Below are 14,783 nucleotides of genomic sequence, written 5' to 3'. Positions count from 1 at the left end.
TTGTGAAAGAAAAACTAAGCTAAAAATGCAATGATCTACGAAAAATGATGAACTTTCACGGAAATCATGACTACAACATTACAGAGGAGTAAAGAAAATCTACGAAAAATTTTTCGACCAAACTACGAAAGTGTTCCAAATGACGTAAAAAATCGTCAAAAATTTTTGTCGTTTGGCGTAGAAAATTGTTGCCAGGGTTCCCTGTGCGTTCCATGTCACATGCATTTTCAATACGAAGTAATCAATCTACGAACGTATACGCACGATTTAAAACAAAGGAGAGCATACAGGCATTATAAATTCGAACTCGGACTCCACATGCCATCGAGACAAGAAGAAGAGACCCAAGAGGTCAAAAGACGATATTTTAAACCGAGAAACAAAGTGGCTGTGGAAGGAGGTTCGAGAGGACATTCGTCTGTTACGTGACCGCAGCTCATCAAGGAAACCAGTAGCCAGACCCTTACTGGACTGACTACCAAATAAAAGAAAACATATCACCAACAGGAAGTCTGAGTTTTGAGTATATAAGTCATGGGGGCAGGTTACTCTCTGATTTATATCTCCACGTCTCTACGACAAGGAGGTCTTTCATAACCGCAGGTCTGAATCAGCTAATCATGAATATCGCAGGAGATACAGAAGTCGATACGCTGATCTACGGCCAAAGGTTCTCAGAGCGACTTGGAGCTGTTAAAGACCTGGAAAAGATCAGTGAAGATGGCGCCAAACAAACGTCAACCGACGAAAACAGAGGAGGTTTAGCAGGCAAGAAGGCTACCTCAAGACTCTCCTTCAAACTAAGAATCGATTTAAACTGCAGTGGCCTTCTCAAGCGACACCCTCAAGGCTCACGACCAAGCGGGCTAAGACTGAACTACCATTCTACGAAATAAGGTGTCGTCGAAAACCAATAGAAGGAAACAGAAGTAAAAAAAGCTGGCTGGCAAAGTACAATTTTTCTTGGACGCTTGGAAAGAGATTACGACTGAGCCTCAACTCTTTAAATCGAAAACGGATATCGTGTACCATTCATTGAAACAGTACGTGAGAAAATACCGCCTAGGAAACCAAATCTCTGAGTCGAAAATCATGAAGCTTACGGCCAAGTTATATAGAAGCTAAGGGATAAGGGAACATCTTCCGATGTTCGGCATGTTAGTGACAATTTATTCTGGTTTATTACATCCGTAAAAAGCCCAATGGAAAGAACAGGTTCACTCTCAACCTGAAGAAGCTCAACGAATTTTTACAGGCGCGACACTTCAACAATGAAGATACGAAAATAGCCTTAAGAGTCTTCACTAGGGTTTGTTATACGGCAACAATTGACTCTAAAGATTCATATTCTCAAAGAGTATCACAAATTCTGAAGGCTATTGAGATTTTCGCCAAAAAATAGAGATATCAGAAAGTATAAGAACAGACTTGAATTGGTGAAGCTAAAACTTGAAGACATTAAACGAAAACATATGGGAGAAAATGCGTACGCGCTGGAGATATTCACAAATGCATCCCTCGCGGGATAGAGTGCGTACTGCTAAAAGAAAAGAACACACGGATGGTGGGGATAAAAACAGTTTTCAACGGGCTTAAGATCTTTGAAAAAAATCGAAACACTTAGGAAATTATGCTGAGAATCAACAACAGTACGGCCATCTCGTATACAAATCAAATGGAAGACACTAAACACACAAGGCTTCAAGATTTTTGTAAACAGATATGACAATGGTGCGAACTTCAGAAAATATGGGTATTTACTTCATACATCAATACGAAAAGAAACAGAGAAGCAGATGCAGAGCCCCGCATTTTGCCACCTGAAATGAATGAGAACCAACACACTCAGTTTTCAACACGTAAACAGTTTTCGTAAAGAGATCTGGACCCAACAGCAGTAGACACCTTTACCGTTAGCTGGAAGAATCTAAAGTTTACGCTTTCCCTCCATTTTTACTCATCCTAAGAGTCCTAAGAAAAATTGTAGTCGACGAAGCCGAAGGAATTGTCGTTGGCAGAAACTGACCAACACAACCCTGGTTTCTATGATCCAGATTTGGAATGATTAGTAGAAAAAGCTGGTGACACTTCTAGCCTTAGTAACGGTGCAGAGTGTTCAAACGCTATCCAAAATTACATTACCAAACATAATGACTTCTAAACGTCAGATCTGGATCAAAATCCCACAGCAAATTAAAACATCCGGAGGAAATCTATTCCAAACACTGTTAAATATCCGTTTCTTCCCGGGACAAAAAACAATATGCGCAGGAACGTCCTTGCGAGCACACATGTGTAAAACAGCTGGACTGACAATGAGACCAACCGGAGAAACGAACCTCTTAATTACCTTTGAAAAATCACATCATGCCACGATATCACAATCGATCAACCAGTGAATCACACAAATACCAGAATAAAGTGGAGCAGATACCATAATCTTCACTGCACATTGCACTCGCCATGTTTCTGCATCAGGCGCAGCCCAGAATGGAGCCAACGTGGAGACCTACAGAAAAGCAGCGGGTGGGTCGAAAAACTCAAGTGTCTGCTCAATTTTGAGACAGACCAATAACCCGCAGGCAAAACTTCGCATCTATGGCGCTACAGGAAATGATCCAAGAGTAAAACGCTATGTTACAACTAGTTATCTATTGCATATATCTAAGGTATGACACACAAAGGAAAATAAAATATCCAAGCATATATAAATTCACAGACTGAGTGAACAGTAAAGCTTCAAGTAAGTACAATATTGAAAAACATAAATGAACAAATCGTGGCTCACTTTAAAAATCTATCAGTGTGATCTGGAGGACAAAGCAGAGAAGTATAATCAGACGATCTGCAAATTCAAAAAAAAAAAAATCTGTCGATCTTCTACGTGTGGGTAGGGGGTCTTACAAGTTCAAAAAAGTAATCAATTAATGTCCCCTTAGTGAAGCTCGATGGAAATTTTACGAGCTGTTTCGTCCGAATAGATTAAGAACTTATCCAAAAAGATAAAATCGATCGTCCCAAATTCACTATATTGCAATGTAGTAGCTTCAATATTTAACAGCAAACCGAGAGCAGGCACTTAGTGACGGTTCACAAAAACTTTGGAACTTACAATCCTCTTACGGGATAAGCAGTGACCAGCAGCACTTCTAATTTGATCTGTTTGAACGAGGCAGCTCATACAATTTCATTTGACTTTCATTTGAGTAAGTTCGCTCGATTTTCTAATTATGTTTGTTTGTACAGCTGCTAGCGTCATCCGGATGATGCAGCACAGTTTTGGTGCGACACTCTTTGCTAGCGCCCTGCACAATTACCTTGAAGAAAATCAGTACAACACGTCGAATCCTGACAAACTTTGGGCTGCCATTCAGACCCAAGTGGACCAAAACGGTACACTTGACACGGTGGGCCAGACGGTCAAGACTTTAATGGACAGCTGGGTGACACAGTCTGGATACCCAGTTGTCAATGCGAGTCTTTCGTCTGGTGTTGTTACTCTCACGCAGGTACAGGGTGTAATTTGACTTATTGTTTTTTTACCACCACAGTTATAAAGGCGTCATTGTAATCCTTTGTGAACTAAAAATCATGGACATTCATCTCAAAGCTTTTGCACTGATCAAAACAGCTACATATATTTATACATACCCTTAGCTATCGCTGTCGTTTTTCTCTCCATCTATGATATTGTTCAATGTTTTTTCGTTCACAGGAAAGATTCTTACTAAATCGAACTTCGACCTCGGTTACGAACTACACTTTTTGGATACCAGTCACATACACCACCGAGTCCGATGCAGACTTTGAATCAACCTCGCCCAAACTTTGGTTTGGCGAAAGTTCTACATCCATAAACTTGGGAATCGCAGACGAATGGCTTATCCTGAACGTCCAAGAAGTTGGCTATTATCGCGTGAACTACGATAAAGATTCATGGTCGCGGATAATTTCAGGCCTGCAAAGCAGCGAATTCGAAAAAATACATGAGTTAAATCGGGCACAGATCATTGATGACCTTCTAAATTTGGCGCGATCCGGATACGTGGAATACAGTTTAGCGCTTGAAGCGACTCTGTACTTGAAGCAGGAAACCAATCATCTTCCCTGGAAAGCATTTTTCAACGGGATTGCATTTTTGAACCGACGTTTCATAGGGCAAAGTATCAAAGAGCGCTTCGACGAGTACGTTCTGAATGTTATAGACGAAGTTTACGAATATGTTGGCTTGAGCGACGTTGATGGGGAAGGCCAATTGAATGAACTAAACAGACAGCTGATCGCAACCTCGGCTTGCAATTACGGCCACACAGACTGCATCGAACAAGCGCAAACTCTGTTTGCCAATTGGCGCAACGACAACTCGCAATGGTAAATATCCCTTGAGTGTACATTTTCCAGAACGTTGAAAAATGAAATTCAGAACAACTCAAAAAATTATGACCTAAAAAGTTGTTCCTAAGAACGTAGTTACAAATAGTAGCACATATGTATTCATATGTTAATGTTTTCCATAATATAAAAAAAATAAGAGTTAGGTCACAAATTATAGCAACCCAATGAACTGCATACTTGACTGGCATGCGCGTTGATATTTGTTGAGCATAAAAGGCCATGAGACGTAAGATAAACATGGGACTAGCATACACATGGGATCGGCTTGGTAGTTGCCATTTAATTAATTCATTCATTCATTCATCTATAGCCATTTACATCGACTCCTTCGCCGGCAATAATTTAAATACTGTCTGGTCCGTAGTAGCCGTATTTGGGTACTTGGGCTAACAACGATTTGGACGACATACGCGTAATTTTCGATGCCATGCAAACTCAGACTGTATAAGAATTGTATTCGTCTAAGCGTATATAAATCCAAATTGATGAAATATTTATCTCCTGGAATTTCCTTATTCGAGTATCGTACGTATACCCTGATGAACATATTTGTCTGGAAAAATAACATTTTTTTGCAAATTTTATTACTTCGAAACATGTGCCGATGCATTAAAATGTTGTACTGAAAATTTCTGAAGATCACAACATTTCGCTGAGTTTCTTTTATCGATTCCTCATTTTGTTCGTAAATTTTTTGCACGCTGCATAATTCTTCTATAGATCTCTGCAAGTGTTCGACTCTATGTCTATTCTTCTTTCAAACGTATGAATACCTCTGGAAATCTGTGCATATTTCTGTAGTCTTCGCGAGATTTTCGTAGAAATTCATAAAAATTTTGTGAAACGACGTAAAATGCATATACTGAGATTGATAATTCAGAGTCATGCAAAGGTTTTCAGAGACTTTCAGAATTATATTTTCTTCAAAACTCTGATGATGTTAGATAATAGAAAATTGTTCAAAAAAGTTTGCAAAGATTTTCAGCACAAATTTTCAAAGTAATTCAAAAAAAGTTTCCCGCCAACAAAGCAATTTTATTTATTCGACATACAATTGTGTTGGGAAAGTGCAAAAATTCACGTACAGTTGAAGAATAACGTAAAACCATTCAGATAAGCCGGGAAAAATTCGACAGACAAATACAAAGTATTTCAGTTACAGATATATCGTAAAAAAAATGTGCAGAGACTATTAGAAAATTGTGTGAAAAATTGCTATAAGAATCGAAGGAATCGAGAATAATTTAAGGTCATGTAGTACTCCTACCATTACTAATCGAGCAAACTCACCCTTTTTCTTCCTGTATTAAATAAACCACACATTATAATTTGACAATTTTTGTGGTTTGAGTAATTTTCCTGTATTCCGCTACAAAACAACGATGCACTGTCGAAATTTTAACCCTTTCCGTTTGTTTGTTTATTTAATATAGGTAGAAACAGGGTGAGTTTGCTCGGTTGGTAAGGGTAAAAATACTACGTGACCTTAACGGGCAAATGCAGATGATTTCGCTTAAAAGGAGGTCATTAGTATCCGATTAACGTCAATCACTTTTCGATATTTCCAGACAATTGTGAGAACAATTACAAAGTTGCAGAGAAAATAAGGAAAAATAGATGCGTGAAATTGTAGAAATTGGCAGAGAATATGCAAAATATGTGCTGATCAATTTACAATGTCCTTATTTGTTTTAGGATAACGCCAAACATTCGACCAGCTGTTTATTGTACAGCTCTCAAGTATGGAACTTACGAAGACTGGGATTTCCTATGGGAACAATACGGAACAACAAACTTCGGGTCCGAACAAGTTGTCATTTTAAACGCCCTTGGATGTACCACCAACACAACTATCTTATCCAAGTGAGTTACAGTATACTTTTTAGTTTTTTTTGTATTTTTCATGCGGATGTAGACTAATAATAGTCACTCTATTCTCAACTAATTTTATTGTTCATTCTATTAATTATTATTGTGTGTGCATGTATGCTGCAGTCTACGTGTAATTTTTAATTACTCGCAAAATTCGACCACATTTTTTCTTTCAGTATCGGTATTTTTTGGGACAGTGATATTTTTATTGGATTGTTATTAATCGTTATACTGTCGATCATAAATTGCACGAATTTAGAAGCTGCGTAGTTCACCGAATTTGGTAAATTAGTTCAATTAATTAGCAACGGAAAAGGGATTTCATGGTTATGATATAAATAGGAACGAGATAAAAATAGTAACAATAGCAATTATAAGTTGACCATCGCATGAACTCACATGATTGACATCTTGATCATTCCACTGTAATCGATAAGACTATTTCTGAAATGCCTAACTGAAGTTCGCTTACATAGCAACATTTTCAGTAACAGCCGCGCAGTGAGCGAAGTTGAAAAAGAGTTTTGAAAATTATAAGTAGCGCCTTTCCTCAATTTTTACAGAAAAATGTCAAAGTCAAATTCGTTCAAATTATTCGCAGCTACCTTCACTACGGAATATCAACAGATCATGGTATTCGAAAACAAGATAGTTCGACCGTTTTCTCTTCCGTGTACGGCTCAGGTCAAATCGGCTTGGAGCTGACTTTGGATTTCATTATTGACCACTATAACGATATGTACGAATAGTAAGTTCTTTTGAAATTCTTTTTATTTGTATTCTTAGAATCTTGCTTCCATTTGCCGATTTTTTTCAATTTCATTTTGTTAAAGTTACGAAAACTGGAGCAGTGTGGCCTCTGTATTCTCCGGCGTAGCAACTCGATTGTCAACTGAAGAGCAAATTGCAACTGTACGTATTACATATTTTTTAAACATGGACGTTATTCAGACGTGTATTAATTATTTGGAACCAAGAACGAAAAGTCCCGGTAGCCTCTAGACTTCAATGTTAAGGTCATGTAATACTCCTACCTTTACCGACCGAGCAAACTCACCCTATGTTTATTTAATGTGGGGAAAAAAAACCGGTGAGTTTACTCTGTCGGTAAGGGTAGGAATACTACATGACCTTAAGTATCGCGTGATTTAAACTTGTAACTGAATGATGCTTCTTATTGTTCATGTAGTTTGAAACTTTCGTTACTGTTAATACGGAAGTTGTTGCGGAGAACTTGACGGCACTCGTTTCATACGTGAACAGCGCAAAGTCGAACCTCAACTGGTATGAAGAAAACTCTCCAGCTATAATTGCCTGGCTGGAGACTCAATTTGAGGACGACGTAACGACAGAATCGCCATCTGAAGGATCATCATCAACAACAACAGAGATTACTGAAGTTACAACTACAGAATATCTGGACAGTGGAGGTGCAACGCCAAGTGTTAATATCATTACCATCACCGTAGTGTTAATCTTGACATTTTCGCTCCATGAATTCTATGTTGGCTCCCTTAGCCATATATAAATTTCGTGACAGCACTGACAATGAGTATCTCTGGTACAATTTAAAAATATATTAAGAAATTAATATTTGTATAAGCAAATTAACATAGTGTGACCTTCGTATATTGCGACAGATTTAAATTGATAAATTGAACCATGTCGTTTGTATAACTGCGACGTCAAAATAAACACAGAGAAGTCCCCTTCCTCTTTGAATCACTCATTCATTACCTTCCTTACGAACAAGTTTGGTTACAAGACCTAGAATTTTAATTTCATGAAGAGTACTCAAATATCAATTTCACAAATATTAATAAGTGGATAATTATCCCCGTTCACGAAAAATTTAAAGTGTTCCACGTCAGGTACTTTGGAATAACTAATGTCAACTCCTTGTCGAGGTAAGAGAAGTAAATGATTGACGGAAAATAGGTGAATAATAAAGGTGGAGTACTTCAACGGAGCATCGACGCGCCAGATCTCAACGATCGACATGCCACACCTCAACGATCGATGCGTCATACAACATATTGGAGTGAGTTTTGCCAATTCGCCGAGTTAGAGCTCCAATCTATTGAAGTATGACGCGTCGATCGTCGAGGCTGGCGCATCAATGTGATTGAAGCAAATACAATCAAAACGTATCGACGTAAATCATTCCGAATTTTCTCTCCGAGTTGGCGATGTGAATCATTTAAATGGCACGTCATCTGACAAACGAAAATTAAATAAAAAAAAAATAAAGCAAAATATTAAATTCAACAAAACAACATCTTAGATATAACTATTAATGTGGTTGCCGAAAATTATATTACTACACCGAGAAAAATTTCATTTGTTATAATAATTAGAAAAACTCAGTAAGACAGGTATCGTTAAAAAAAGGTGTTTAAATATTATTGGAATTACGAAAAACCAGGTACATGTAAACATTTTGCGCTATTGTCGATCGTTTTTTGGTAATTGCAACGCAAAATTAGTTTGTCGGTTTACTGTACTTTTTTACAAGAAAATATAGTAACAGTGATCATAATGAGAAAGTATAGTAACAGATACCAGACTTTCTGGTGACAGCTACAAAACTAATTTTCGTTTTGTACCTAGAACTATATTTTTTGATTGTGGTAAAAAATTTAAATAATTAAGGACTGAACGGTAACCAGAACTAAAAATTTCTCCCAGTGTACTAACACCAGTGACCTTTGGAAAAAATAATTAAACCTTATTTAAATATATTCGCAGATGAGAGATGATTTAAAATAATTTAGTTCCAGTTTACATTTACATTGTGCATAAGAAGTAAGACTTGCTTAAAAATAAAAAGTTGAATTGAAATAAACTAAATAATCAGTCCCGTTTAACTATATCCTTCGTTGTATTTTTGTATTATGTTATTTTATAGATGTAGTGGAAAGTCCATTACAATAGATATTTACCTGCCACTTTTTTCTGTTATAAAGCCTGTTCCGAATATTTTTAATAACGTGAGGTGCATCAGAGAATACGAAAACTTTTCGTTTTTCATCAACGGGGTACGTGAACCAGGTCTTTGTATCCTCCATCGAACCTGAGACACCCAATACTGACCACATCTTGACGTTTGTTGCTGCACCGTCGACGACGACCCCATGAATTTTCGCACCAGCTTTCTCCAAATATTCGATGGCTTTAATGACCAGCTTCGCGAGTTCTTCACCCTTGACCGAATTTTTCGATGAAAAAACTGCAACTGGTTGTGTATATGAATCCGCAAGAGGTTGAAACATGATGACTAGCCCATGTGCCGCTTGATCTTCAATGTTAACAGACTGCAGACCATCGTCACCAAAGTCAATTAACCCGACGTAACTGAAATCTTTTGAAGATACGTCCACTGAGTTCCTCAAGCTGATTTCATTCAGGAAAATCACCCCATGTCGTTGCAAAGGCGTTTTTTTATCGAAATGTTTTTAAAGCAATTTGGCGAAGTCTTTATCGAAACCACACTTCAGGTCGACCAGTGAAAAATAATCGCGGATGGTTCGAGAACAAGGCAGTGGCAGAACATTGTTGTTGCGAAGGTATTCGTAAAAACTCGGCGACCTTATATTCATCAATAAACAAAGCATGATCCACTGTTCCCCGTATCGACGATTCTTGCCGTTCTTCCCTGCAGCCGCAATTATTTCCTGAAGTGCAGTCTGTTGAGTGGTTGGAATTTTTAGTTTTGAGCATCTATTGATTAAAGTTTGATTACGAATGAGAGCAATTTCAGCAGCTTTTTCTTTCAAACTTCTCTCCAATAGGTGGATACGTTTACGGGTTCTTTGCTGAATTCGTCTGATACGTTCATTTCTTTTCCGCAATGCGTTTATCTTCCTTTGGTCAATAGGGTTGGAAGCTTGATGGACGCGTTTCAACGATTTTTCCGTTTTTGATCTCGATTCTCTCTTTAGGACTACAGCCCTCATTTTAATGCAGCAAGCACATCTTTTCCATTTCGAGATCAAAGTGCAATCTCGGTCACGCCAATGGTCGACGCCATCTTTGAAGACACTGTTTAATGACAGATGATGCTCGTTGATAGAGCCAAGACCATTGCACAAATTCATATTCTTGAAGTTCTCCAAAGCTTGCGGTAGTAAATCAATGCTATCCAAGACTTGCAGGAGTTTACATTCGTGCACGACACGCCCGTATACAAAATAACGCAGCTGTTTGTTGGGGTCCAGCTTGACCAGTCTTTGTATCACCGGTACATTTTCGCCGTTATCGACCTTAGGTGTAACGTATGAAAAAAGAACAGCCGCGTTATCTGTGCTCAATTCACTAACAGTCCACGGCTTCGGTATCAAGATGGATTCAGTCCTCCCTTCAGTAGTACCTGTACAAACAGAAATAAACTGAAATTCCGGAATAATTGACACATTTAACCCTAGACTGGTCACCATAAGCGACCTAACGATTTTGGTCAGGTGATGAGGAATTCGCCGCCGTATTATATTGGCTGCGACGGTGCCAAATCCCCTCTACACTGCCCAAGCGCGTTCAGCGTGTTTTCGGCAACGTCGCTCACCGGATAATTCCATTTAGCATCGGAAAAATGTTATCAGTTCCTAGAATTTATTTTAATTCTCTTCAAAATTCGCAGGATACATAATTAAAAAAAATAATAGTTTCTGAAACATTTCAACGATAAAAGTCAAATTTTTTTCAAAATTTTCCAATTAACCGATTGTTCATTGAAAAAAACAGCGAAGCGCGGCGTCACGCTCACAGGGAGACCAGTCTAGGGTTAAGGATGTACGAGTCAAATAGTTCCAGCCAACAATTGTATCTAATTGGAAGAATTATCGTACTACGCGATTCACTGAAAATCTGATAAAAACCAGTAACATTTGGCATGTTCTGAACAATAATCAACAATAATATGGTTCAATAGTTTTTGATGAATTATTGAAATTATAAATTATTCAACAATTAATCTGTTAGTTTTTCTTGTCCTTATCACACTAGTCGAGTACGGTAATTTTTTCCATCGCTTATGATTTTGTTTTCAAATTCATTAGCTTTCTAAAAAATCACTACACTCGATTATAGTATAGAAAAATTGACAGATTAATTGTTGAATAATTATATGTTTAAATAATTTGTCAAAAAGTATTAGACGATATTACTGTTGGTCACTGATGTTCATAGCATGGCGAATTTTTTATTGAAACGGTTCGACTCACTCATAATTAAGAGGGGTTCTTTCATAGCACATTAGAACGCACACAATATCCACTGGACTTAATTAACTTACTTATTTTACAGTTCAGTTAACTGGAAATACTTACAGCTTAAGGTAACTTCTGAAAAGTTAAATTTGCAGCCACTCGTTTCGGGGGCGCGATCATCTTGTATTGGTTCATCCTGCATCGGCTCAGCCGAATCATTCATTACAGGATCCAATGCCATTTCGTTGGTTGAAACATCTGTGAAAATAAAGCAAATGTTTATATACTCATCCACCTTTATATCTATTAGAATTGTAAGTCATATTATTACGAGTTCATTCGCATTTGAACCATTTCTTTATGTTAGGGATTTTGTAGAAAGTTAATAAAATTTGATGATAACATTCTTTAGCATCAATTATGGAGACACCATTTTTTTTTTAATTTCTACATAGTTATTGAGTAATTAGAGTTACATGAAATGTATATCTGTATACATATATGTTAGTTATATACCGTCATTTCGCTCGGCCGTGACCCTGACCATTTTTAATTTTGTTGATCTTTTTTCTATAATAGCATCCTATGCAAGGAGTATCCTCATTTTTTAAAAATTTTTATCGCATATATTTCAGAAGTTACAATTTTTCGAAACATCTGGATTTCAGAAAGTTCGGAAACGTTCTAATGCCGATATCTCTTTAATTTATCGATATATCGAAAAATGCCTGCACATCAATTTTTTTCATATTAGTTCACACTTTCATAAAAACAGAGGAAAAAATTTTTAAATCATCATTGTCAATATTTTTTCAGCGTACAAAGTGAAAACTATTTTTTTCAAAGATGATAACCATTTTTTTTTCTCAAAAAATTCTCTTAAATAATATGATGAATTATGTAAATTTTAACGCCGGTCCCATCATGAGCCCATTTTTTCTTCTATTTTTTTAAAAATAAATTCCATTCTTTTTCCGAAAATTTTGAGTGTTTCGTATGAATTACTAATAATTTTTATTACTAATAATACTCGTAAGTAATAATTATTGTACTCATTTACAATTAGTAATTATAGCGATAATTTTACAATTAGTAGCCCGATCTAATATGTTGAGGATTATTTTTCAATTACTTTCCTAGAAGAAATAATAAAAATTATGCATTATGGGAGAATATATGAATGAAACACTAGGTAGATATTTTTTATCTTGAGAGAGATAGATATTCATTTTTTCACTCATATAAAAATTTTACACAATCGAAACTGATCAGATTTTGAAAAATCTTTTACTCTCAAGGCTGCACCTGCAAGTTTCCAATTACCGATGCATAAACAGATAACGACTTCGTTCGATCTGTATGAGTGGGCAGCTCAGACAAATAACTTGCCCAATATAACCGCAAAATTCGCGTCATCAGAAGCCTATCAAAACGTAGCGCAAAAACTAAGTGACCCGTATAAACGGGTAAAAACCATGACAGGTACTCAAAAATTGCACTGTGTTGTGACTGATAGTGATGGTGCCTTGAGAGTAAAAGATTTTTCAAAATCTGATCAGCTTCGATTGTCTAAAATTTTCAAACGAGTAAGAAAATAAATATCTAACTCTCTCAAGATAAAAAATATCTACCTAGTGTTTCATTCATATATTCTCCCATAATGCATAATTTTTAGTATTTCTTCTAGGAAAGTAATTGAAAAATAATCCTCAACATATTAGATCGGGCTACTAATTGTAAAATTATCCCTGAAATTAGCAATTGTAAATGAGTACAATAATTATTACTTATGAGTATTATGAGTAATAAAAATTATTAGTAATTCATACGAAACACTCAAAATTTTCGTTAAAAAATGGAATTTACTTTTTTTTTACATGGAAGAAAAAATGGGCTCATGATGGGACCAGCGTTAAAATTCATATAATTCATCATATTATTTAAGAGAATTTTTTGAGAAAAAAAAAATGGCCATCATCTTTAAAAAAAATAGTTTTCACTTTACACGCTGAAAAAATATTGACAACGATGATTTAACAATTTTTTCCTTTTTTTTTACGACAGTGTGAACTTATATGAAAAAAATTGATGTGCAGGCATTTTTCGATATATCGATAAATTTAAGAGATATCGGCGTTAGAACGTTTCCGAACTTTCTGCAATCCATATTTTTCGAACAATTGTAAGTTCTGAAATACAGGCGATAAAAATCTAAGAAAAATGAGGATACTCTTTGCATAGGATGCTATTTTATGAAAAAAAATCAAAAAAATTAAAAATGGTCAGGGTCACGGCTGAGCAAATGACGTGGATTGCCTCATATGCTTATACACGTGAACTTTAGTATTTAACTACTCAAGAACTATGTAGAAAAAAAACATAAAAAAATGGTATTTTCATATTTAATACTAAAGAATATGCTCACAAAATTTTATTAAATTCCAAGCTTTTTAAAATTTCCTGCGCCTTTAACATGGGCATCATCGCTGAGTATAGCCACCCCCTTCAAGTTTTCGTGTCATGGTATTTCATATAATTATAAATTTAAGAGTACATTTTCATAAGCATATTATGTATAATATATTTATACCTTGTATGGAAGATCTTTCAATGGAGTCGTGATCTGAAGATGACGGAGTTTCAATTGCTACGCCAACCGGTGTACTCTCCGCTTCAAACGTTGGAGTCTCTTTCGTAACACAATAATTGTGCTCCTTCCTATTGTGTCGTTCGATGAAGCCATCGGCAACATTGACATTGCCCACTTCATTGATGTTGTCAAATTCAGAAGGCACTGCCGAAGGGTCGAGGCGAACACGGGAATACGGCGCCTTAAAAAGCAGTCATTGTCATATTCAATTTAAAAAAAATCAATGCTAAGTCACAAAAATTATTATTAAAACTCATATTGATTACAACTATGGGAAAAAATGCAACGAATAAACTTACTTCTGCGACAATCCGACCGTTTGCGTCATATTTTATCCACTTCCGTCTGATGAATCGCTCCGGAAAATGTTTTTCACAAACAAATTGTGACGACTTTAGGTCAAAAATTCCTGGAATCGCAGCAATCCATTTTTCACGCAGTTCACGCTTCGATGGAACTTTGAACACGGAGCACTTCTCTTTCACTGATTTTCGCCCCGTGTTGCAGGTCGGAACCGCACAGGAATTAGTCGTCATTGCATTTATCTCTCGTGTTATTAATTTTAATCACAGTCATATGCTATTCGAATATAACCTTACGTTGTAGTAACTTCACTCATATATGTCTATGAATGACTGACAGCGCCGCGTAGCGGCCAGTAG

General features: G+C 36.5%; 2 protein-coding genes across 3 annotated transcripts in view; one reads left to right on the top strand and one right to left on the bottom strand.

Moving 5' to 3' along the window:
- Positions 1-7,989, top strand: part of LOC107222618 (putative aminopeptidase-2) — a 37,685-nt gene extending 29,696 nt beyond the window's left edge. For both annotated transcript variants that reach the window (XM_046732815.1, XM_015662048.2), the window contains 6 exons: positions 3,247-3,509; positions 3,716-4,371; positions 6,091-6,258; positions 6,869-7,015; positions 7,101-7,179; positions 7,457-7,989. In XM_046732815.1, the coding sequence (XP_046588771.1) occupies positions 3,247-3,509; positions 3,716-4,371; positions 6,091-6,258; positions 6,869-7,015; positions 7,101-7,179; positions 7,457-7,795 (1,652 nt within the window). In that variant the 3' untranslated portion in view covers positions 7,796-7,989. The remainder of the gene's footprint in view (positions 1-3,246; positions 3,510-3,715; positions 4,372-6,090; positions 6,259-6,868; positions 7,016-7,100; positions 7,180-7,456) is intronic.
- A 943-nt stretch (positions 7,990-8,932) lies between these two features.
- On the bottom strand, positions 8,933-14,737 carry LOC107222617. The gene is made up of 4 exons (XM_046732819.1): positions 14,421-14,737; positions 14,062-14,302; positions 11,592-11,729; positions 8,933-10,636 (listed from the first exon to the last, which is right to left on the bottom strand). The coding sequence occupies exons 1-4, from the start codon at positions 14,655-14,657 to the stop codon at positions 9,723-9,725; spliced, it is 1,530 nt and encodes a 509-aa protein (XP_046588775.1). The 5' UTR covers positions 14,658-14,737; the 3' UTR covers positions 8,933-9,722.
- Positions 14,738-14,783: the final 46 nt, after the last annotated feature.

Source organism: Neodiprion lecontei, chromosome 2 (assembly GCF_021901455.1).
Source record: "Neodiprion lecontei isolate iyNeoLeco1 chromosome 2, iyNeoLeco1.1, whole genome shotgun sequence".
Lineage (NCBI taxonomy): Eukaryota > Metazoa > Arthropoda > Insecta > Hymenoptera > Diprionidae > Neodiprion > Neodiprion lecontei.
This window is presented reverse-complemented; position numbering and strand designations above follow the sequence as displayed.